This window comes from Mycena indigotica (genome assembly GCF_014461135.1).
Source record: "Mycena indigotica strain 171206Taipei chromosome Unknown Mind.scaff0009, whole genome shotgun sequence".
Classification (NCBI taxonomy): Eukaryota; Fungi; Basidiomycota; class Agaricomycetes; order Agaricales; family Mycenaceae; genus Mycena; species Mycena indigotica.
Window position 1 is genome coordinate 1,542,937 of NW_023503008.1, and position 22,898 is coordinate 1,565,834.

The following is a 22,898-nucleotide window of genomic DNA, read 5'->3' on the forward strand; positions in this document are numbered from 1 at the left end:
ACAGACACGCGACTTACGTGCTGGTGACTGAATTCTCACCGACAAGCAAAAAAAGAGATCCTCTGTAAAAAGACACACGCGTTACAACTATCTACACGGGTTTACAGTCCTGAATGTCACAATAGGGATACAGATTGAATGGGCAAGAACTAGTCGACTAAGAAATCGGAGTAAGGGCCGCTGAAAGAGAAGATGTGGTTGATGGGGTGTATTGCGGGTAGTAGAACATGGATGGGGTGGGTTGCGCCATGGCGGTAGTACTGGCATCAGAGTTGCTGACGTATTTTTGGAAGGAGAGGAACTCGACAGAGGGCATCGAGTGACCAGAGTGACGGTCAAGCTCATAGACAACGAATAGCAGGGTACTGTTGTCGACAAGGAGTTGTTGTGTGATGGTAGAATGCGTAAGAGGGTCACACCAACGCGATCTGGTGAGAGCCGACTCTGGGAATTCCGCAACGACGGTCCCGAGGTCAATACTACTCGCATGGAGAGTAGCAGCATCAGTCACCGCACAACGACCGGCTGGATCGTAAACGTGGGTCAACACCTTTGCGTGACCGGACCAGATAGCAGCCAGACGGACACTAGCGAAAAAACCATGCAGTGATGTTGGCGCATGTGGGTCATCTGTCCGGGGTAAACTTAGGCGAAGACGGAGACTAAGAGGAGGTGTGCGAGCGGGAAGGGTGGCTGGTAAGGAAAGCTTGTCGAGGTTGACGATAAAGGGTGTCATGCCTTCTGCAACCTGTTACAAAGTGTTTTGAGATGAATCCGATTTAGCAAGAAACAAGTTGAACGAACAAGTGTGAAGCTTGTTGTACGATTGGGGGGCTGGTGTGGTGAAAATGATTTTTGATGGGCTACGTAAGGATACGGCGCAACGAGATTGGCAAGCGAGTGGGGAGGGGAGTCGACGATGTCTGGTATTGAGGAGAGGGGACTTGTGGGGGAGTAGGATAGTCCTGGGGCTGGTGAAGGTGGGAACTCGCTGAGCTGATCTGGGGGGGAGTTGGAGGCTGAGGAAATGTCATCGTCATCAATGGTGAGGAGGGTTGGTTGGTCCTCGAGCTTGACTGGGTCCTGAAAAAGCTCGTCGGCGCCGGCCACAAGATTGTACTCTACGCTAGGATCAGCGATCTTGAAATGGACGGAAGCAAAAAACTGCATTACGAGGCTCTCCTTTCCACATGTTTCGCAGCACCTGAATGTGACTAGCGACCTGCTTCCGCGGTCAGAGACAGAGAGAAAGCGAGACAAGCTCCGACTGACTTGTTTCTTTGAACGCTGTATACCCTGAGAAGCTAGGTAGTCGACAAGGAACTGGTTTCGCCAACGTGATCTGCCTCGACCAGAATAGCTGGCCCATGGCGATTCCCAATACTCCCGCAGACCTGTTATGATGGTCAAAAGCAGCAAGACAGATAGGGCGACGAAGACGGACCCTGGACGAATATTTGCTCGACATTCTCTGGCCACACTGCAGTACCACTGCCATCCTTGAGAAGTTTGTGATGTTTTCGCTTAGTATTCTTGGGTAGGACGGAGGGGGAGAAAGACATGTTGTGGAAGAGGGAAAGACGGGTAGATGGTGTTCACTTAAAAGCGAGTCACGCGATGGATCTCGATTACACAGCCCAAAGGAGTAACCTCTCGGTACTGAATAAGGCCAGACAGACCCAAACGAACGGATTGGTCGTCTTGATATATCGAGCGAGTTCTGTTTGACTGTCGACATGGACCTCACCCGCAGATGGCTCTCAGAAAATGTCGCCCCATATCCAGCAAAAGACACAGTTTACGCCCACATCGATGCTGCCCTCACTCGATACCCTTCTCTACGACCCAAAGCAGACATTTACACTTATGACGACGGGAGAACCCAACTCTTACTCTGTCTCCATGGCTTGCTGCCGATAACCTACAGAGCTGCCAGCTACAACATTCCAATTGCTGTTTGGATTCCTAGGACATACCCTAGAGAGCCACCATTGCCGTATGTTGTCCCTACAGCGGACATGCTAGTCAAAGCAGGGCCAAACCTCGATGTCAGTGGTCGGTCAAGCATTGATTATGTCCAACACTGGGCGCGGAAACACGAAGGATGTGATCTCGCAGCTCTCATCGATTCCCTCCAAACAGAGTTTTGCCGGTCACCGCCGGTCTATGCCAAACCAACAACGACGACAACAACCCCAGTTCTTCCACCCAAACCAATTACCTCACCGCCTATTCTTTCCGGCCCGCCTCCCATTCCACCAAGACCCGATTCGGGACCACCACAGTACCGCCCTGCCCCGCCACAATATCAGCCTCAGTTTGTTCCGAGGCAGCTCCCACCTGTTTCGCCTCCCCCTCCGATACCACAACAATACCAAACACCTCCCCCTCCCCCGCCTCCGGCGCCAAACCTGCTTGATGAAGAACCGGTAGTCCCCATCCAGCCAATCCAAATGACTGCACCGCCTCCCCCACGCCCACCTAACCCGGAACTTGTCCGATTACACTCGGCCATCCATTCAAAGCTGATCGCTGAGCTTTCTTCTCTCCAGCAAGCCCTTTCCATTGACGCAGAGCGCCTACGAGCCCATCAGGCTGACCTGCTGGCGGGTGAGCCCGCGATCCGTGACGAAATGGGGCGGCTGGAGGCTGTGCGTGACGTGTGTCGGACTGCTGCTGGCCGGATGAGAAACACGGTCGAAACAGCCGAACGTAACGTGAGTGAGCTCCGAGCAAAGAGCGAGCCCGAGGTCGACGAACTTGTTTGTTCTACTACGATCGTCCATAACCAGTAAGCTGAAATCACCGGCACATTCCGGTCCGGAGCATTGACGTCTGTTTTTAGACTGATCAATCTAGTCGCTGAGGACAACGCCATTGAGGACACTATTTTTCACCTATCCAAGGCACTGAATAGCGGTCGGATCGACCTAGACCGGTTTCTCCGAGTGCGTTATTGTTTTCTCTCGATCACCGCTCCACCTCTCACATCACCACTCAGTCATGTCGTCTTCTTGCCGAGGAGCAATTCATGAAGAGGGCGCTGATTGACAAGATAGTCTCAGCGTTTCCGATGAGCCCAGCATATTGAACCAACTAGTTGCTTAGATAAAGTCATACAACTACTGTACATCACTTGGTTGGCGACGCAGCGCCAATCCATCGCCATACCCGCATCTCGTCTCCTCCATCTACCTCTTCCAAGTTGACACGAACATTGGCATTCCCTTCGACAACCTTTTCAACACGTGACCAAAGCTTGGTCCGACGGGAAACCGAATGTTCATCTGCCAAAACGACATCGCGCAGCTGCAATGACGACAGGTAAGGCACGCTGGCTGACAGTGGGTCCGAGTGATAGGCCCGATCTTGTTCTTTGAGAGTATCCAATGCGGTCTGAACAAGTTCCGCGACTTTCGCGTTCTCGGTAGCATTTTGTGTCCGTCGATGGCGTCCATAGAGCATAAGGCATGTCACGCCTATAATTGCATAAACAACCAGTTGCCATTCCGTCCAGACGGCACGTGATTGAACGATGATTTTGCAATCCCAACTGAGGGCGGGAGTCTTAAGCGCCACAAAACGTTGTTTGCTGAAATAGCAAAAGTAAGTCACACAGACTTGCCGGCGAATACGGCGGACCGACCTCGAGACATCTTCACCGATGATGATCTCCTCGAATCGAGTGAGTTGCTGGATTGCCTCAGTAAACAGTTCCTTGAAGTTTGATGGCGCCTTTTCCTGCGTCCTCCGTTAGCTATGCTACTGATGAGATGACAGGAACTAACAAACCTTGGGAATCTTAGCGCTGACGACCTTGGCAAGCTCGCTCTCTTCGTAGCCCCAGCGTCTAGCCTCGCCACCATAAGCATCCAACAACGGTTTGGTATCGCCTTGACAAAGACGACGACCACGAGTTTCGCCCAACTCCTTCTTCGCTGCTCGACCTAACCAATTGACACGCCGATCCTCTGCGCAGTGTGGGGGCAGTCCAATACTGCCCAAGCCGGGTAAACCATCGGTTGCCCTCCTGATGGACTGTTCAATCACCTTGGGCGTATTGGCACCCGACACGAAAAACAAGAGTGGGTGGGGCTCCAACAAGTAACCAGCGTCGCATGTGACATGAAACTGAGTGCATCTTCCGTGGGCGGGGCACGGCGTACAGGTGTCAGGATGAAGGAACGGTATTTCAGGAAGCGGGCAAGGCGATCCGTCAGCCAGCGTCTGGTTATCTCGATGGCATACTTCAACAGCATGTCTCTTTGCACGAAGATGTTCCAAGGCTTGGTTTGTTGACTGATTCTTGTTGCAATATCCGATGAGCGACGATTCCGATTTGTACCCCCATACAGCATAACTTGACGCTAAGCTAAACAGGAATAGCATCACTCGAATGATGATGCCCCAGCCTGTCGCTTTCGTCGAAGCTTTGTCAACACCACCCTGGGCAATCTTGCGAGAAATAACGGCGTTATATTCGTCTTCAGGTGCGGCCTCCTCGTCCTCTTCTTCGTCTTCTTCTAGCAGGCCAAAGTCCTCCGTTGGACCGTCGCCAGGATAATCTGACTCGCCATTGTCGAATGTTTCGTCATGTTCTACCTTGGTCTGGAGAGGCGAAAATGACGGAGCAGGTAATTTAGGAGACATCAGACGCATTTCTCGTTTGATGTTGGATGGAAATTCTGGTGTGAATTTAGACTGGGGCGGAGAAAATGGTGACTCCGCCCTAGGTCGGGGCGGCGATGATGAAGGTGCAACTTCTGGAGGAGCAGACACAGATTTACGTTTCTTCTTTGGAGCTATGCTTTTCCGAGTAGGCTTTGGTCGCGCAGGAGAGGACGACTCGGCACCAGATTGGAAAACATTATTATCCTCCCAAGCGCTATCTTCCTACAGAGAGATTGTTACTATTAGGAAAATGAAATAAAGCTCTGAAGTGCATACGGGGTGGGATACTCGACGGCTTTGCTGACCTGCAGTTTGCTGCTGCAATTGAAGTCAATGAAAGTCTGTCTTTGAGGGCCAAAACGAGCTAACCGTCTTCTTCCTGCCAATCTTGCGCACGGGAAGTTCCTCCTCCTCGGGTTCGCTCTCTTCGACGAGAGCTGGTTCCACTGGTTCTGCTTTGCGGGATGGCCCTCCAAGGTTTGGTTGGGCAGACGATCGCCTCCGTTTCGGCTAGGAAATGTAAGTTGTTGAAAGAAGTCAACTTGATAGCTCACTGCTGGGGCTGGTTCTGGTTCTTCGGTAGGAGCACGAGACAGTCTTCTCGATGAACGTCGGACAGGCTAACCGAGTGGCAAAGATAACTAAGACCAAATTTGGCAGGTAAAGAACACACACCTGCGGTGCGGCAGTCAAGGGTTCGCCTGTTACACCATCGGTAATGCCGTCGTCGCTTGCGATACTCGACGCCGCTTTGAGACGAGCGGTTCTCAATTTGGATGCTTTAGATTTGATTTCTGCGTTGAACAGGTTGATAAGCTTCGTCTTTGAGTATGGAGTGGGGTAGGCAATGCCATGGAACCCAAACACGCCAAGTAGTTGAGAGACGGTGAGGGATGCGGGGTCAAAGTCTGGTTCCAGATAGTGGCCTTGCCTGACGATTTCTGCCGCAGTCGGACGCGACATGGTCGTGGCTATAAACAAAGTGTGTTGTTGTGCACGTGCCCTCCCATCAAATTCTGTCATCGCAGCGTCAGTCAATTCAGTTGGGCTCCGATCACCTCTCCCTCTTTCGATAACGACCAAGATGTATCCTGCAGCCAGCCATGTCCTCCGCACCTGCCGGAATCTCATAAGCGTTGGTACTTACACTTGCATCCATCCTTGATCTTTATTTCGAAAAGCTTTTGCCGTCTGCCGAGCGAACGAAGCCTCAAGTTCTCTTAGTTGCTGCTGGTGTCGGTGAGGAAGAATCTCGCTACCATTGACGTTGATGACCCAACTCAAAATGTCCTTCCAGTGGAATTTAGAAACGACACCGACCGTGAGCTCGCATTCCGTCAAGAAAGCAACTTTTTCTATCTGTCCGGATGTAGCACTCCCGGCTCGTATATTCTCGTCAGCTATCAGCTTGGAACGTCGCTTGAAAGACCCTCAATCGACCTCTTTATTCCCAAAGCCAATCTCGCCGATATGATGTGGAGTGTCCCTCCTCCGTCTATCGAGGCAGCTAGTGCAACACACGACGTAACCAAAGTCCATCATGTGGAGGATCTCTCGGAATCAATCAACACACTCGTAAAATCTTTGCCTGGCGCTCTTTGGCACACGCTACCTCGCAACTCTCCTCTTTTCCCTGCACTATCGGAAGACCATCTCAAAACTGTGCTTGAAGCAGACGATGGAGCTGTCACAGACTTTTACCTTTTATCAGCTCTTCACCGTACCCGCCTCATTAAAGACGAAAATGAAGTAGAGCTTATTCGCAAAGCATGTGACATCAGCTCGCGCGCCCACGAAGTCGTTATGCGTGTTCTCGGTGCTGCAGTTAAAGGCACCATTACCGTCGGTGCGGGGGCTGGAGTCGATCGGCCTCTGTTGCCAAATGAATGGCTGATCCAAAAGGAAGCGGAAGCAGAAGGAATATTTGTTGCTTCTTGTCGGCGCGAAGGGTAAGTAGTTTGAAACAGTGTCCCCGTCCATTAATAGTTTGCAGCTCTGTTCATCAAGCATACCTCCCTATCGTCGCTGCTTCTACAAGAGCCTCAACCCTTCACTATTGGTGATTCTTTTAGCGTTTCTAGCGTCACCGAACTTAACAATACACAGTTGCAACGGGGGCAATGATAAAGAGTTTGCCTGGGGTCCAGTCGGGCCTCACGATCACCAAAACAGCAACTCGCTTTGCACCGGACGAGAATTGAAGCCACAAGTCCTGCTCATCGATGCGGGCTGTGAGTGGTCATGCTACGCATCCGATATCACTCGAACTATGCCCGTTGGCAATGGCGGAAAATTCACCGACGAATCTAAAGCTATCTACTCTCTTGTCCTCGAGATGCAAACAGTGTGTTTTCAGTCACCTAATTTTGTTTTTTTGTGAATATTACCTTCAGGCGTGCATGGAAGCTCTCAAGCCCGGCTTGCATTGGGACGCAGCCCACCTACTTTCGCACCGCACTTTGGTGAAAGGATTCCAGCGCTTAGGCAAGGAACCTCTTCTTGCTGCTTGTCTCCCCGAGTTTATGCTCTAATCAGGCATCTTCAAGTCACCGAACTCTCCTGGAGCGGGCTCGTGGGCGTCAGAGGAAGCGATACTTGCAAGTGGGGTCACCACCGCCTTCTACCCCCATGGGCTTGGTCACAGTCTTGGAATGGACGTCCATGATGTCCCTAGCGCATCGAAGCCCGGCGTGAATCCAACAATAGCAGAAAATAATGCGGCCGTCCAGCTCGGTCACTCAAGCATCTACACTTACCTCAGACTCCGGCTACCCCTCGAGGCGGGAATGGTTGTGGTATGCAATCCTGATGCGAATTGAGTAGCTTCGACTGAAACTATCACCTACAGACCGTTGAACCTGGGATTTATTTCTCTCCTCATCTTCTAGCGGCCGTTCGTGACTCGCAAGTCATCGACCACGAAGTCCTCAAACGCTACGAACCGGTTGGCGGAGTGCGGATTGAAGATGTTGTGCACATTACTCCGGCAGGGGTTGAGAATCTGACAAAGGCAAGTTAACGTTTTCGCAGTCGCGAGGTTGACTAAAAAGGTGTTTAGGTAAAGAGCGATGTGGAGTGGCTTGAAGGAGTTTGCTCTGGACATTTGTAGTAGCCGACAACTCAACGTGAAATTGTAAAACACTACCGTGACTGAACTACACACGTGATCGTGGCATGGTCCGTGCGCCAACGCGAACCGACAAAACCAGCACTCTGTTGCTCTGGATCTTCATACTTACCTTGATGGCACAGTTCCCTTCACATACCTGGAGCTGTGGGCTGCGGGAACTCTCCATAGCACGGCGACCCTGTCCACACAGAGAGCGCCCGTGGTTTGTATGGGCTTCGGCTCATGCACCGTCTTAATATTTCCCAGTCCTGCCACGGCCACTCGGCTAGGCGGGCAACTTTTTTTTATGACTTTTAATAGTTCTAACCCTAACCCTAAGTACCGGTTTCTGAATAGTAATGTTTCTTTTCAAGTGATCCTGATACTGAGAACATGTCCACACAAAAGAATATATAATGAAGTCTCTATCCTGTCTTGTTACGACTCCGCTTGCCAACCTGGGCTTGGAATCCACTCTTGATGGCGTTTACACTACGACGACTGCCGCACGATTCACAGGCCATGAAGAAGATACGGTTCTCCTTGGTCAGCAGTGTGTCGGGGGACTTGCATGTTTTGCAGGTCACGTATTCCACTATAAAGCTATCTCAGCATCCAGGACACAGTAAAAAAGTAAAGCTTTACCAATATATCGCCGCAAAACGTTCTCGACTTGTTTCTGTTGGAAACGACCCTTGATAACCAGCTGGCCGTTGCCGTCGACGGAGCCGGTGGTACCCATTTCAGAGAAAAGGAACTGGATAACGTGTTCGGGCTGCGAACGTCAAGAAGAGGGTGGAGGGTAAAAGCTAGGAGATCACTCACCTGTCTGTGCATCCTCTTGCAGATATCAGTGACGTTGGCAAATATCGTCTTCTTGGTTCCTTCACGGTGAATAGACGGGGGCGCAATAGTGTAACGCTTGGAGGAAGAGAGCAGCGCGGGGTTGGCTTGATGGAGCAATTCGTAGAATCGGCCCAAGAGCTGTACACTGTTCAAACGACTTTAACCCAACAACAATGGAAAAGCATACCTCGGGATAGGTGTAGTCTCTGTCACTCTTCAGCCACGCCTCGTTTCCTGACCCAACATTGGCCGCGATGTCGCCAGCAGGCTGGGCAAACGGATCGTCTCCGAGATCAGCATCATCATCCAAATCGACCGCTGGTGTAGGCTCTGCGTCATCATCCGCATCAGCATCCACAGCAGTAGCCTTGAGCTCTTTCTCAAACGCCTCCATGTCCAGGTTTGCCTTCTTTTTCGATTTCTTTTTCTTCTTCAGATCAGAGAAATCCAAATCTTCGACCGCGTCCCCCGATGGGCCAGCATCGGCGGCTGGTACAGGCGTCGAGGTGCCAGAGTCATCACCCTACACTGGTCAGCCATATTTTCCGCCCAAAACAGGTAAGAATACGGACAAGATCGAGCGGGATTTCCTTCTTCTTTTTCTTTTTCTTCAGGTCTCCAAACATGGCCTTCAGATCTTCCTCCTCTGCGGGCTTCGTCTCCTTCATCCTCTCGTGGCTTGTAGTTGGTCCAAGATCAACGACTGTGCCATCGGTAGTCGTTGACTCTATCGTTTCTGGCGCGGGGGCGGTCGGATCGGCATCTGCTCCAAGCGGATCGACTGTAAACTGCACTGTCTTCTTTTTACGCTTCTTCAGCGATGGGTCGAACATGGGGGTTTCCTCTGCCATGGCTATCAACAGCACGACGTTGGAGGATTTAAGCAAGTAGTAAGGTGACCTTTTGTGACTCGATTTGGTCAGGTCATGTGACTCTGATTCAAGTGTACTTGGATTTAACCGATCTGTTCATCCACAGCCATTCCGGTTGCATCGCGCAGTCCCAGTCGATTTTTTTCCATACCGGGACGCGATGTGTATGAAATACCACCATAACCAAGTTTATTTCCAGACATTGTACAAGCACTACGCGTACTTCGGTCGGAAAGGACCGCTGGTGCCAAACCACTTTCCGTGCACCATGTAGTTCCAGTAGGCCCACGGGAACAAATCCTGAAAACAACAATGAGACGATATGTGACCAATATTAATGTCCAAACCTTTTTGAAGTGATAGAATAGCCTGAGGAAACGTCAACATCACCGCTTCATAGCGCTTATATGGGATCACCTGTTGCTCTTTGCCTGATCAAACTGTGCGGAGAAAGTCTCCTTAGGCTCTAGTCCGTATTTGAATTCCGCCAGCATAAGCTCGTTATAGCCCGTCAGCAGCTGCATCCTCGTTAGCAGAGACATATAATGGAAAGCGCAAGACGAACAGGGCAACTGGTGTACCCATCATATGTGGCAGAGCTCAGTTTACCGGTACTGACGACTGAGTATAGATTCTCGACAAGGACGGGAGCCTGCGCTGTGATGGCTGCCGCCGTTTTAGACTGAATGGGATCAGCAAAACTAGACGAATTAGACGAAACAGGTACTTGCGGTCGGCAGGGAGGAACAGTCACCAATGGCCCAGATGTTACTATATTCTGGCTTGTTGTGTTGGAGGGTGGCAGAATTTACATCTACCCATCCAGCACTGTCAGCGATTGGCGAGGATTTGATGAAATCCAAAGGTCCCATGGGCGGAGCAACGTGCCTGCTGCGCAGTCAATGCCATAATCCACAGAATGGAGGAAGATCCACAAAATAGTGTAGTCCACGACCACAGTTTCATCCCCCTTCTTGAACGTTGCTTTATGGTTGGCGTCGTCCACCGCGACCAGGTTGTGACCGAAAAAGCCGCCAACGCCTCGAGAGATACGAAGTTTATCGAGCGCCTCTGAGTATTTTTTGACGCTGAACATTGTGGGCATGCCGGTATAGAAGTCGACGTTGACCTTGGAGCCCCGACTCGTCTTGCGGTACCGATCCCAAGCCATCCACATTATTTTCTGAGGTGCTGTCGACATTGAGTTGTGGTTTGGTGACGTAGAAAGAGTTGAATACCCCCTGCGCATTTTATAACGCCAGCCGGCTGTGTGAATATAGCGTTTCCTGAGCGTAAAGCGTCGATATCTGACCAGACTTTATCGCAAGTTTCGTAGGAATAAATGCTAGAAACCCCAGAGGTGTTGTTCATGAGTGCTTGAGGGAGGCCTTTGACTGCGTCCCAGTTGATTTTGATACCAGCTGCAACGACGAGGGACTCATATCCAATGTTCCTCCCATGTATAGTTGCAAGGGAGGAACTCTCAGGCGAGAATGCCTTGACTTTGTCCGAGATATGGGTAATATGACTCGGAATGAGCGATTGAAGCGGACGAACGAACTCTGTCTTCTGCTTGAGACCTGCACCGACGAGAGTCCTACGAAGCAATTAGAACGAAGAGATTTCTGCAATGAGACGTGTTTACCAGCCGGGCTGATAATAGTGGTTCTCTGCATTGTCGATGATAGCAATATCACCACTGTTCAATGGGGTACCAGCCGCCTTGAACCGGTTGAAGATTTGGTTTGCCACGGACAAGCCGGCAGATCCACCACCAACGACAACGACCTTGAACTTGGCGCCATCTGCTGCGGTGCTGGCGAGTCGTGTGCCTAAAGAGCGGAGCATTGTGGAAGTTTTGGCTTTCTGTTGCAGGTTGGTTGCAGGAGAAAGCCGGAAGGAAAGACGCGTCTTTATTACATAATGGCACGCCCCAGGCCATGATCAAAACAGTCATCAGCTTGAAGTCGCTTACAATTGGCCCTTGAAGCACTCTATGGGGGCGGTCCCGATCGCTGGTCTATATGTTGCTCTTCCTCGACGCGGTATACGAATACCTATTCCTCACCGGAACGGTTGCAGTGACCTACCCGGATATTACTGCAGTCGCGTGATGCGCAAATCAATACTCTTCTCGAACCACCACCAGCTGCGCTGGTTTTTCTTGAATGTCCCGTCCCTCTCGTTCTGGCCTTCCCTCTGGCCCCGGGCCACGCTCTCGTTCAGCAGTCAGAAACAGATATGATGATGATGGCGACCGTAGCCAAGCGCCCTCCCAGTCGCGTCGCCAAGTTCGCCCGCAAAAGTCCCTGAATTCTATGCGATCCGAATCCCAACCGCCGCCACCCATGCCCTCCCGCTCTCGCCCTTCTTTTGATACTCGGCCATCAGACTCGAACAGAAGTAGCGACTCAACTGCGTCGTCCAACTCTTCTTTTCTGGACCGAATGCGAGGCTATGCTTCATCCCGGACAAGTCTCGATGACGAGCCACCCCCAAAGCCATCTGCTCGGTCCATGCGGAGCCGGCCATCAAGGGCAGAGACACCTCCACCAGGTACTGCTGAAACAATGACTGTTCGAGCCCCACGCTAACATAGTCAGTAGAAGATGATGATGATAACGAGCCACCTCCACAGGGAGATGGCTTCACATTGTGGAGCAAAGTTGCTTCAGCAGCAAGCTCGCTGACAGTCAATGTGGGCAAAGCTTGGACATCCAACGTTACCACATTCTCCGGCGAAGGTCAGTCACCGCTCACACGGCAATCTCTTGCTCACTCCTTGATAGAAACCCCGCCTGGACAAGAGTCACGTCTGACAAGGGCCATGAAGGCGTACCATATTGAGAAAGCTCGGGATCCGTCTGATTTACCGGGGTGGCTGTTCGACGAAAAGGAACGGAGAAGACCAGCCCCGGCGTCGAGTCGCTCTTCTTCAAGACATGACGAAGTTGGAGAAGACGATAGACGACCCACTCGCGCCGAACCCCTTTCGTCACGTGGTCTTCGCGATATAGCAGCTGCCTCTTCGAAAACATATGACCGATCAACTCGCGCTGGGCGTAGCTATGCCGATGACACTCCACAACCCTCTCGAGCTACAGATCGTCTCAAGGCACTTCGAGACGCCAAACGCAGTGCTGTGAACCCTAATGTTATGCAGGAGGAGGAAAGGGCCAAGGAAACGCCCAGAGTAGAGCCAGAAGTCCCTCGAAGGAGGGTTGGTTTACCTTCGGGCCCAATATCGCGTCGTTGATGGTTGATGGCCGCATCCAATATTAGCGTTGCTATGATTACCCCAGTAATAGTTACTTATTTTCGCCCGGATTCAATTTTTTCTGTTGGTTGGGAGAGGGAATGGCCTGAGATAATTTCTTTCTTGTGGTCTAGACCCAGTCCCTAGGGAGTCAACCAATCGCTGCCAAGTTGCCATCGAGGACCAATCTCCAATCAAGTTCCCCGTTTCAGATGCGACAAACCCGAGGGAGTGGTAAGCAGATCTGGTTTCCATATCATCACCGCATGCCCGGCCCAATAAAAGCCTCAGCCCACCCACTTCCTCCCACCTTTCTCCTTTTTCACGTTTTTCCTTTCTTTTCTCTATCTCTCTCCTAGTCGAGTTGACTCGCGCCAACTTTCGTTCCTACGAGGTGCGTGGCTACCCACACTCTTTTCTTCTCCTCGCTGAACAATGCCTGCCAGATCACCCTCTTTGAAAGAGAAAACCTCTTCGCGTTCCTCCTGGGAGGTTATTAGTATTCAGTCTTTCGACACCCACACCTCTACGGTTCACTAGTTAATTTTTTTGCTACCCTTTCACAATGGTCCTTATCGCTCCCATCCTCGGCGCTGCCGTCTTCCTCACTGGCTTCGCTGCCGCCCTCCCCACCAACCCCTACGAGGACTCGTCGTCGAACTACGGCGGCAACTCGTACGACAAGGGCAACAACTACGGTGGTGGCTCGTACGACAAAGGCAACAACTACGGCGGCAACTACGAGCCGTATGAGCCCAAGTACGACACCAAAGTCATCCAAAGCACAAGCACCGAGCCCAAGATGATGAAGGAGACCACCACCCCCATGATGATGAAGGAGACTACCACCACCCCCATGATGATGAAGGAGACCACCACTACACCGATGATGATGAAGGAGACCACTACCCCGATGATGGAGAAGCCCAAGACAACAATGATGGAGGAAAAGTCGACAAAGATCATCCAATCGACTTCGGTACCACCCCCCAAGGAGACTCCTAGCTACGGTTCTGGCAAGAGCTACTGGGGCGGCAGCGGCTACGACGACTGTGTCAACCAATGCATTGCCAAATACGGCTCTCCGGAGAAGGGTGGCTCGTACCAGGCCACTCAAACCTCTGGCAACAGCGGCAGCAAGGGCACTGGCGCTACCCACACTGTCATCGTCGCCCCGACCAAGGGTGTCTTCCGTATGGTTCCCTTCGCCGTCAACGCCTCGACTGGTGACACCATCGAGTTCCACTGGGGTGCTTCCAACCACACCGTCACCAAGAGCTCTGCTCTCACTCCTTGCAACAAGAGCTCTGACGCACCCATCTTCGCATCTGGTGAGCAAAACCAGGGCTTCGTCTGTACGTCTATTGTTGTTTTTCTCTCTTGTTTTTTCTTTCTAAACTCTTGTTTAGTCACCCAGGTCGTCAACGACACCAACCCGACCTTCTACTACTGCGCAACCGCTGGACACTGCCCCAAGGGAATGTTCGGTGTCATGTGAGTGTTTGATCCCCCCATCAAACTTTAATTTCGGCTGACTGGTGTTTGTCTAGCAACCCGCAGATGGCTGTTCCTGGAGCCCCTACGTCGCTCGGTGGAATGATGCAAACCATGGCCAAGGACGACTCTGACCTCTCTGCTTATGCCGCCTACAGCTCCAACGTTACCACCAACAACGCTGCCGCTTCCACCTGGGGAACCAACTTCGAGATGAACTCGATCCCCGACTGGGCTCGTAGCCTGTTTGCCGAGAACGTCCTCTACACTCGTGCTGTCTTGGCCATGAACAGCGAAGTTCTCAAGACCGACAACTCTGTTGACCTTGCCAGCGTTGCCGCCACACCTTTGATGCTGCCCATGGACATCAAGGAGGCCCTTGACAACTCTAACTCTGCTCCATCACCGGCTGCTCCCGGTGGCGCTGCTGGTGGTGCTCCTGGCGCTAGCGGTGCACAGGCTGCTGCCGCCGCCCCAGCTGCTCAATCACCAGCTGCGTCATCACCAGCCCCATCTAACGGTGCTTCATCAATTGTCTCCTCCAAATTCGCGGTCGCTCTCTTTGTTGCCGTCGCTACCTTCTTCGCTCTGTAAACCAGCAGCGTCGATACTCCTTCTACTTGTTGTTGTTGCATAATGTACGGACACTTGGGCATATGGACTCTTGCATTTAGAATTAACTATACCGTTGTGGACACCATACTATTTCCCGCGCGATTTTATAACGATCTCTCCTTTTTTTCCCTCTCTAATCTACCGCAATGCGCTTGAGATCAACGTCAACCACCACCCAGTCAGCCAAAGATCGCATCAATTTCGTCCCTTGGCTTGGACTTCTTTCTCCTTGGCTTGTTGGCTGCGGGAGGGTGGACTACCTTGGTGATGCGTTCAACCACGACTTGCCGTGCTAGCAACGGATAAGCGTATTGTTGGCGCACATGTCAATACTCACAACCAACCGCGGGCTCGTGTGGCAAGTCGACATGGAGATCGGGCTGGGGATCCTCTTGGATTTGCTGGCGCCGACCATTATTCATATTAGGCTGTTCAAACTCAGCCATCGTTTGATACCTGGGTATGGCTCACATCGACAAGACTTTGAATTGTTTCCACAGATCGGCTGAGAATTTCCGCCAGCGCTGATACGAGTGCGGCCATCCGAGACGAAATTGCGGAAAGCGTCAACAGCACTTGGGCGAATGCCCCGGTTTGAATGGCAAGTGAGAAGGATCTATTAGTCCGCGTCAGTCCGCGCTGATTTCTGGGTGGGGGCCTCACCGATAGGCGTACCCCAGTCGCTCGGTCATCTGTGATGTGGATGGTTAACCAGCAATACGATCATGTTCGTCTACCACCTTCTCCAGAAGAACGAGCGACCCGCTGATCCGCTTGAGAATGAAAGATACGAAGGGCTTTTCGGGTAGGTGTGTCCATGAGCCCTTGAGCAGCTTTGCGCTATTGCAATCAGTTCTGCGGCATTGTAATGGGCAAATCGGTTACGATTGTTGCTGCGATTGGTCGAAGAATGAGAATCGCAGAGAGTTTATTAGGTCCAACAGAGCTAGACTTTCTACGCGCTCGGCATAGCGCCGTATTTCAGTTACGCGTCGCCAGAAAAGAGAGATTCGGTGTTGGTTTTTGGTGCGGTAAAAAATTTGATGCAGAACGAGTAATTCGTCGTTGAAGGATTCAAGCACAGGTTGGAGGGCCCGTGACTGCAATTTGAGGTCTCTAAGAGAGGCATCGACGAGAGGCAAGACATCCGGGTGTAGTTGAGCCTTGAGTATCTGGCCAATATCTGGGACGCGTTCATGGCGTTGCATGAAGTAAGCAGCCCGCGTGACAACCCCCGTGACCCTTCGTCATAACGCCTTCGTCAAGTTGGTCGGACCAGCGCGATTCCTCGATTTTCTCGGTCTAGCGGTGTCGATTCGCAATGGCGGCGGCTGGGCAGGACGCTAAATTCTTTCAGCGGGGCAAGATCGAGGTGCGCCAAACGAACATTAGGGATAATGCTGTTGCCGACCAAGTCTCGAGGAATTCCGTGCTGAGCTTCAAGCCGCTGAGGCAAAGGACAAGAAGTATGTGAAGCGTAAGACGGTCCTGAAGAAGATTGTGGCGAATATTACGATGGGAAATGACAGTCCGTGGTTGACCTCCTCGCGATGGCCTCCTCCATAATAACTAACTAGTGTCTCCGCTGTTCACCGATGTCGTGCAATGCCTGGGCACCCCCCTGCTTGAGATCAAAAAGAGTAGGCTTTCGTCAACTTCCTTTTGTCTGTTGACCGATCTTCTAGTGGTTTACCTTTTCCTCGTCAGCTACGGGCGTTCCAAGCCGGAGCAAATACACCTGGTCATTCCCAACTTCCTCCAAGTGCGCGGCCAACACTGTCTCAATGTTTCCTTCTAACCGCGCTAAGGACTGCAACGATCGCAACCCGCTTATTCGGGCGTTGGCCATCCGAACGATGTCCTACATCCCCATCCCGGTCGTGACAGACGCGTTAAACGACAACTTGAGGCACTGTCTGAAGGACAACGACCCTTATGTTCGCAAAACGGCTGCTATATGTGTTGCCAAACTCTACGCGGCCGACCCACGCAGGGCAGAGAAGAGCGGGTTTGTGGAGATGCTGCGTGACCTCATGCTCGACAACAATGCCACCGTTGTTGCCAATGCTGTTGCAGCGCTTTCCGAGATCGGAGACCGTCAGGACGGTGTCATTTTCAAGCTCAATTTGACGACGACCAACAAACTGTTAGCTGCCCTGGGAGAAAGCTCCGAGTCAGTCCGAATGCTTCGTTGTTTGCATAATCTAATGCGACTTAACAGGTGGGGTCAGATCTACATACTTGACTCCCTGCTTCGTTACGTTCCCGAGCGGCACGCGGATGCGGAGGTTATGGCGGAACGCATCATCGTCCAACTCCAACACGCCAACTCGGCCGTCGTGCTGACCACGATCAAGGCTCTGTTATACCTGATGAACTACATGGAGAACAGGAAACTGATTGACTACATCTGTAAAAAGATGGGTCCACCTCTGGGTGAGTCGGGCTTCTCATGACAAAACCTACATCCTTTATATCAAATTCCAGTTGCTCTACTGTCTTCTGGGCCAGAAGTGCAATACGTCGCTTTGCGCAACATCTTGCTGATCATCCAACGCCGACCCGCCGTCCTCAAAAACGACGTCAAAGTGTTTTTCTGCAAGTACAACGACCCGATCTACGTCAAGCTTGCCAAACTCGAGATCATGTACCGTCTTGCGCGGTCAGAGAATGCGAACGAGGTTCTGGCAGAACTGCAAGAGTTTGTTGATTCTACTGATTCATTAACGTATTTTCATTGTTCTGCAGATATGCCTCGGAAGTAGATCTTGACTTTGTACGTAAAGCGGTGCGATCTATTGGGCGGCTGGCAATCAAAGTCGAAGATGCCTCGGACGCATGCATTCAGGCGTTGCTATCCCTCATCGAGACCAAAGTGTCGTATGTCGTGCAAGAAGCCGTCATCGTGATCAAGGACATTTTCCGTCGCTACCCTGGGAAATACGAGGGCATCATACCAACATTATGCGAGCATTTGGACGCTTTAGATGAGCCCGAAGCGAAGGCGGCCATGGTCTGGATCATTGGCCAGTTTTCCAACAAGATCGACAACGCGGACGAACTAATGGACGACCTGTTGTACACGTTCTTGGAAGAGAGCACTGAGGTAAGAGGCGATGATCGAGTTCGCCTTGGCTCACCTATAATAGGTTCAACTTGCATTGCTCACAGCCTCTGTTAAACTCTTCATCTACAAGTCGAAGACGGACAAATCAGACAAGGCAAAAGAGCTTGTATTCAAAGTTCTCAAATGGGCGACTGAGGAGGTTGACAACCCTGATCTCCGCGACCGTGGCTTCATGTATTGGCGGCTGCTCGCAATGAACCCGTCCGTTGCGGGAGAGATTGTGTTGTCTGAGAAGCCACCAATAACAACCGACTCCGATAGGATGGACCGTGGCGCTCTGGACCAGCTATTATTGCACACGGGAACGCTGGGAAGTATATACCACAAGGTTAGTCTTCGCTTTCCAACGCGCAACCTGCATCTCAATGTAATTCTTAGAACCCTGAGGTGATACCTAACCGCGTTGGTTTCCCAGTGATGCTGATTCGCATAGACTTTCATTCGGAATGCGACGGGCAAGTCGCTCAAGGACAGCCCCGCGCTCAATGCGCATTCAAGAGCTGTGCTTATTGGGGTTGCGCGACCAAATCTGCCCAGCACTGCCGTGACCGTCGCTGGTCCCGGGCCAGTCGAATCACATCAGCACCCAACTGAAGAGCCTCCACCCCCGCCTCCGCCCGATACGCCTGGGACATCGAAGCCTACACCGCCGCTGCCGCCACGAGAAGCTGACAAATCATCAGACGACGGGGGCGATGAGAACGAGCCCCCAGCCAACGGCAAGAACCACGACCCATATTCAAACCTGGACGGTGCATTTGGCAATTATCTGGCGGACGAGCCACGGCCAATGAACGGTGGACGACAGGACGAGGACGATTTATTGTTTTGATACCCGAATATTATTGGATTAGCAGGAGGACAAACCAAAACAGAAATGAGTGTTAGTAAGACTGGTACAACTGAACCTGACTAATTATAATACGCCTTTTGAGTTAGCCACTCTTCGGCGGTCGTCCGCTGCCACGACGTGTCGTACGTTTCTCGCATTTTCCTGCGTCTAGCGGGTTCCGGGGATGTGACGGCAAGGGGGAGAAACACCACAGACAGCATGCCCCGTTTCGTCAAACCGGGCAGCGATTTATAAAGGAATCCCAAAATCACGTTGTGGTCAAAGGTGCAAGTCCATCCGAGGCTGTCGTATACTTGGACTGTCACTTTTTTGAGATGAGGAAACTTGGCAAGTGCGACTCGGTCGAGTTGCAGTCCGGAGGTGTGGCCGGGGCAGCTGCGGGGGTAATCACCATCGCCAAAGCATTGCCATTCGTAGTGCGGAGAGGTGAGAGCCAGTTCAGTTACCCAGTTTCTCTCGTCCATTGCAGAAAAGAAGCGCCATCCGTGGGCAGGATGGCCAGTTGAGAACGCGACCTCGATCTTCTGGAGGAAGGGGTAATGGTTGAGGTTGAATTGAACGCCCAATGTTTGGTCTAAGATACTTCAAGTTAGCAGAGGTGTGCGGGGAAAGGAGGCAGGTGCCACCTCTCGAGACGATCTTCAGTTGGTCGATTCCGGGGCAAAAAAGGCCCACGGGTTTGACAGGGTCTGGAGGGAAAGCACCCTCATAGCTCAGTGTACGTATTTCCTTCAAATTGAGGGGACTCTTCAGCTCGCGAAGGACTGGCACCGCATCGGCAGAACGAACAAGACCCAGTGTCGTGATTTTAGGGGAAGACGAACTTCGCTTTGGCGCAGGGCCGATAAACGAGAACTCTGTCGACTGGCGAGAAATGTTTTGGCAATCATGTAAAAATAGATCTGTGATAGTCGGGGAGCAATGGGCAACGATGTGGCGGAAGTAGCTGGCACTCCATGCTCCGGAGTCGAAACTGAGCGTTAGATGGGAGAGTTTGGGGGAAGCGACAAGCCATTGCAGACTCCCCAACATCAGGTTATCTTTATTGGATGGAATGCCCTCAAGGTGGAGTACCTTTAGACATGGCCATTCCCTAGACGCCAGCAATTCGAGGAATGTCGGAGGACTGGATTCGAGTTTGATTGTCTGTACGTGGAATGCGAGGTGAGGAGAGGCCTGTAGAATATTCATGAGCCGCGTAAGCCGGTTCAACCAGGAGACACGAGGGCCGATGCCACTCCGAAGCTTCCTATCAGTTGGGATATAGAGACCAATGTGAATTTGCTTGAAGATGCGGGACTGGGCCCAAAGGGCGAATCGCCCGCATACAAGAGCACAAGATTGGAGGGTTATGTCATCGTCAACAACGTAGTCTGCGAGGATGAGATGCTCGAGGTCTGGTGGGAGAGCCATAATAGGGGTGTGACATCACAGTGACTTGGTAAACAGTGAAAGCACGACGGAGCCAGACGAAAGATTTTAGGTTTAGCGTCAAGCTTACGCGATTGGGCCGTTGTACTTGAACTCTTTTAGGACTTTGAATAAAATTTATTGGATTGGCAGGATGTTTTGGATAGCATGAGAAATCTGCGAACGCGTAGATCGACCGCGTAGGGAATTGTAATGCTGCATCTCTTTCTTTCAGTAGGTCATAGGATCGGAGCAAAGGAAACTGACCTCGCCCAGTCCGTACATTCTCCTGTGATAGCTAATACGTACCACAGGCTGATCTTTCCCGGGCTCCTCGGTCGAGGGATTGTGGACTACAATGGGCGGTCGACCACCTTGTATCACGTGGATTGGGACTTTGTAGGCCCGACATAACGCCAAAATTTCTGGCTCGCCTCCCCAAATGGCAGTGTCACGTATAGACGCGCAATATCCTTGGAATTCGCGGGGTGACATGAAGGCAGTCTCTCCTCCGTCATCGTGGGCAGATGGTAAAAAGGGAATGAAGTCGTCTGGATGAGCATACATATAGGCAGCTGCTGTAGCACGAGTGATAGCGTAGGTCGCCTGTGCAGAGGGTAGAATGGATAATAGTTGGAGTTGATCGGCAACGGCAGAGAAAAGACAGTGTCCGTCAGGACTTATCTGTCAAGATAAGAGAAACTACAGAACAAATGGTTGGTGGGTTACTCACCTCGTGTATTTTCACATTCAGCTCATCGCAAACGCGATTGATGTCTTTCTCCTCGTCTTTGGCCTCCTTCTCCAACCGCGCCTCAGCTGCTGAGTCTGTTGCGGAAAATGTTTCCGCAAGAGCAGCAGCCTTACGAGCCTGACACGATTTAAAACCTGATTACTAGCCTCCGGTCTAGTTACCTGACGAGCATTAAATCGCGCTTTCGAGTCCTGTTTCGTGTCTTCTGCCTCAATCTTGGCTGACTGCATTTCGTTCAAAAGTTCTGCTGACTCTTGCTTCGCGGCGGCATCGCGCGAGTCAAGCTGGGCGAAAAGATCATCTACAAGCTCGTCGTCGTCGATTGCCGGTGGTGCGTCGGCCAGAGGCTGCTGGGATTTCTTTGACTTTTTCTTCGCCATTGGAGAGTTGATTCAAGAACGATGATGTCACGCGATCGTCCAGTTGCGAATTTCCAGTTTATCTCAGCGTTTTCTCTCACACCATCATGAGTGCCTCCATTCGCGTCCCGCTTATCTTCGGTACGATGACCATGGGGGCTCCTGGCTCTCAAGGCAGCGTGCGCAACACCGATATTGCGGAGGTGAGTGGTTGTGGGAAACGACAAACAAATCAATAACTGTTCACTAGTGCACAGAAATCCTCAAGGTGTTTGCCAGCTACGGTCAGAAAGAAATCGATACTGCACGTATGTATGGCGGAGGGACAACAGAGGAGGTTTACTATACCAATCCAACGAAAACCCGCACTTGTCAATGCTAATTCTCCAGTATCTGGCGCAGATCGACCTCGGGGACTCCACCATCGACACCAAGTACTCCCTCCCTCTCTGATTTCCTATCCAGACTAAGAAGTAATCAGAGTATACCCTGTCAAAGCAGGAGACCACAAACCCGAGAATCTTCGGGCAACTTTCTTTACATCTCTCAAAGCTCTGAATCGCAAGAAGGTGAGGGTGCTCTACCTCCATGCACCAGATCGCAGGTTAGTTGTGATGAAAGCATTTCTGAAGCATGGCTGAGCGCAGAAATAGCGTTCCTTTCGAGGAGACCCTTGAAGAAATGAATAAATTGTACAACGAAGGATACTAGTGCGTCAGACGTTTCGTGGCCATTCTTGTCCCATGACGCCCTAAAGCGAGATATTCGGCCTTTCTAACTTCGCGTCTTGGGAGGTAAGTTCATGCGAAGTGAGAATGAAGTCACTTGGACTGTTCCACAGGTCGCTGAGGTTGTGAGCATCTGCAAGGCGAAGAACTGGATCCAACCAAAAATATACCAAGCGTGAGATGACTTGACCTGGTTTTTTGACGCATTTTTAATTGTGACGAAGGATGTACAACGCCATTACACGTGCCATAGAGCCCGAGCTTGTGCCATGTTGCCGCAAATTTGGTATCAGAATTGTTATTTATAACCCCCTTGCGTTTGTTTGGCTCGTTTTGTCCGTCAGTTTTGGCTCACTACAGCTCTAGTGGGGGCCTCTTCGCTGGAAAGGTTACATCTCTTACCGATGTTCCAACAGACGGACGGTTCAACGATTCGACACCTTCGGGAAAGATGTACCGGGAGAGATACTTGCGCCAAGGCAATTTTGACGCTTTGAATGTCGTCAAGCAGGTTTCTGTAAGTTTATTCCGAGTACTTGAAGCAGCGGTAGTCTGACTTGAGCTCGAGGAAAAACATGGTCTTCGGTTGACGGAAGTCGCTTTGCGGTGGTGCCAACACCACTCAGTTCTGGGCCCAAGTGACGGAATAATCTTGGGGGCGAGCAGTGCAGAACAGCTTAAGATGAATTTGGAAGATTCTTCCAAAGGGGCACTGCCAGAAGATGTGGTGAAGGCCCTTGACGAGGCTTGGAATATAACCCGGAGCACAGCCAGTACTTATTGGAGATGATGTTGCCGTCTTTA

The 22,898-nt window shown here is 51.4% G+C and overlaps 13 protein-coding genes across 13 annotated transcripts; 6 read left to right on the top strand and 7 right to left on the bottom strand.

Annotated features, from left to right (window-relative positions):
• Nucleotides 1–157: 157 nt before the first annotated feature.
• MIND_01034500 (TEA domain-containing protein) lies at nt 158–1,562 on the bottom strand (the record flags this gene model as incomplete). The annotated part of the gene is made up of 5 exons (XM_037366933.1): nt 158–748; nt 805–1,121; nt 1,174–1,222; nt 1,273–1,394; nt 1,445–1,562. 5 exons carry the CDS (start codon nt 1,560–1,562, stop codon nt 158–160), a joined length of 1,197 nt encoding a protein of 398 aa, XP_037216327.1.
• Nucleotides 1,563–1,730: 168 nt separating this feature from the next.
• MIND_01034600 (UEV-domain-containing protein) lies at nt 1,731–3,091 on the top strand (the record flags this gene model as incomplete). The annotated part of the gene is made up of 3 exons (XM_037366934.1): nt 1,731–2,791; nt 2,846–2,948; nt 3,002–3,091. The coding sequence occupies exons 1-3, from the start codon at nt 1,737–1,739 to the stop codon at nt 3,089–3,091; spliced, it is 1,248 nt and encodes a 415-aa protein (XP_037216328.1). The 5' UTR covers nt 1,731–1,736.
• A 41-nt stretch (nt 3,092–3,132) lies between these two features.
• MIND_01034700 (MSC domain-containing protein) lies at nt 3,133–5,634 on the bottom strand (the record flags this gene model as incomplete). The annotated part of the gene is made up of 7 exons (XM_037366935.1): nt 3,133–3,592; nt 3,647–3,741; nt 3,793–4,893; nt 4,948–4,989; nt 5,041–5,181; nt 5,226–5,291; nt 5,347–5,634. The coding sequence occupies 7 exons, from the start codon at nt 5,632–5,634 to the stop codon at nt 3,133–3,135; spliced, it is 2,193 nt and encodes a 730-aa protein (XP_037216329.1).
• A 109-nt stretch (nt 5,635–5,743) lies between these two features.
• On the top strand, nt 5,744–7,780 carry MIND_01034800 (Xaa-Pro dipeptidase; the record flags this gene model as incomplete). Its single annotated transcript, XM_037366936.1, has 9 exons — nt 5,744–5,806; nt 5,853–5,910; nt 5,969–6,620; nt 6,665–6,730; nt 6,778–7,015; nt 7,065–7,155; nt 7,207–7,466; nt 7,520–7,681; nt 7,730–7,780. Exons 1-9 carry the CDS (start codon nt 5,756–5,758, stop codon nt 7,778–7,780), a joined length of 1,629 nt encoding a protein of 542 aa, XP_037216330.1. The 5' UTR covers nt 5,744–5,755.
• Nucleotides 7,781–8,205: 425 nt separating this feature from the next.
• Nucleotides 8,206–9,519, bottom strand: MIND_01034900 (Translation initiation factor; the record flags this gene model as incomplete). The annotated part of the gene is made up of 5 exons (XM_037366937.1): nt 9,199–9,519; nt 8,814–9,149; nt 8,606–8,764; nt 8,426–8,555; nt 8,206–8,375 (listed from the first exon to the last, which is right to left on the bottom strand). The coding sequence occupies exons 1-5, from the start codon at nt 9,475–9,477 to the stop codon at nt 8,206–8,208; spliced, it is 1,074 nt and encodes a 357-aa protein (XP_037216331.1). The 5' UTR covers nt 9,478–9,519.
• Nucleotides 9,520–9,711: 192 nt separating this feature from the next.
• MIND_01035000 (Pyr-redox-2 domain-containing protein) lies at nt 9,712–11,406 on the bottom strand (the record flags this gene model as incomplete). The annotated part of the gene is made up of 8 exons (XM_037366938.1): nt 11,144–11,406; nt 10,737–11,095; nt 10,434–10,689; nt 10,215–10,386; nt 10,064–10,180; nt 9,916–10,016; nt 9,846–9,867; nt 9,712–9,798 (listed from the first exon to the last, which is right to left on the bottom strand). Exons 1-8 carry the CDS (start codon nt 11,344–11,346, stop codon nt 9,712–9,714), a joined length of 1,317 nt encoding a protein of 438 aa, XP_037216332.1. The 5' UTR covers nt 11,347–11,406.
• A 260-nt stretch (nt 11,407–11,666) lies between these two features.
• Nucleotides 11,667–12,754, top strand: MIND_01035100 (uncharacterized protein; the record flags this gene model as incomplete). Its single annotated transcript, XM_037366939.1, has 3 exons — nt 11,667–12,054; nt 12,102–12,242; nt 12,288–12,754. The coding sequence occupies 3 exons, from the start codon at nt 11,667–11,669 to the stop codon at nt 12,752–12,754; spliced, it is 996 nt and encodes a 331-aa protein (XP_037216333.1).
• A 565-nt stretch (nt 12,755–13,319) lies between these two features.
• MIND_01035200 (Phytocyanin domain-containing protein) lies at nt 13,320–14,842 on the top strand (the record flags this gene model as incomplete). Its single annotated transcript, XM_037366940.1, has 3 exons — nt 13,320–14,109; nt 14,164–14,248; nt 14,305–14,842. 3 exons carry the CDS (start codon nt 13,320–13,322, stop codon nt 14,840–14,842), a joined length of 1,413 nt encoding a protein of 470 aa, XP_037216334.1.
• Nucleotides 14,843–15,042: 200 nt separating this feature from the next.
• On the bottom strand, nt 15,043–16,071 carry MIND_01035300 (DUF4477 domain-containing protein; the record flags this gene model as incomplete). The annotated part of the gene is made up of 6 exons (XM_037366941.1): nt 15,043–15,155; nt 15,201–15,291; nt 15,335–15,479; nt 15,527–15,555; nt 15,604–15,703; nt 15,749–16,071. The coding sequence occupies 6 exons, from the start codon at nt 16,069–16,071 to the stop codon at nt 15,043–15,045; spliced, it is 801 nt and encodes a 266-aa protein (XP_037216335.1).
• A 113-nt stretch (nt 16,072–16,184) lies between these two features.
• On the top strand, nt 16,185–18,822 carry MIND_01035400 (AP complex subunit beta; the record flags this gene model as incomplete). The annotated part of the gene is made up of 11 exons (XM_037366942.1): nt 16,185–16,235; nt 16,286–16,391; nt 16,441–16,503; nt 16,549–16,625; nt 16,672–17,036; nt 17,085–17,299; nt 17,351–17,564; nt 17,612–17,969; nt 18,013–18,318; nt 18,369–18,377; nt 18,424–18,822. 11 exons carry the CDS (start codon nt 16,185–16,187, stop codon nt 18,820–18,822), a joined length of 2,163 nt encoding a protein of 720 aa, XP_037216336.1.
• An 80-nt stretch (nt 18,823–18,902) lies between these two features.
• MIND_01035500 (uncharacterized protein) lies at nt 18,903–20,256 on the bottom strand (the record flags this gene model as incomplete). Its single annotated transcript, XM_037366943.1, has 2 exons — nt 18,903–19,417; nt 19,470–20,256. 2 exons carry the CDS (start codon nt 20,254–20,256, stop codon nt 18,903–18,905), a joined length of 1,302 nt encoding a protein of 433 aa, XP_037216337.1.
• Nucleotides 20,257–20,484: 228 nt separating this feature from the next.
• MIND_01035600 (OTU domain-containing protein) lies at nt 20,485–21,387 on the bottom strand (the record flags this gene model as incomplete). Its single annotated transcript, XM_037366944.1, has 3 exons — nt 20,485–20,937; nt 20,987–21,124; nt 21,169–21,387. 3 exons carry the CDS (start codon nt 21,385–21,387, stop codon nt 20,485–20,487), a joined length of 810 nt encoding a protein of 269 aa, XP_037216338.1.
• Nucleotides 21,388–21,473: 86 nt separating this feature from the next.
• MIND_01035700 (GTP binding) lies at nt 21,474–22,884 on the top strand (the record flags this gene model as incomplete). Its single annotated transcript, XM_037366945.1, has 10 exons — nt 21,474–21,569; nt 21,617–21,703; nt 21,757–21,800; nt 21,848–21,970; nt 22,020–22,076; nt 22,124–22,160; nt 22,208–22,269; nt 22,319–22,411; nt 22,461–22,611; nt 22,663–22,884. The coding sequence occupies 10 exons, from the start codon at nt 21,474–21,476 to the stop codon at nt 22,882–22,884; spliced, it is 972 nt and encodes a 323-aa protein (XP_037216339.1).
• Between the last annotated feature and the right edge of the window lie 14 nt (nt 22,885–22,898).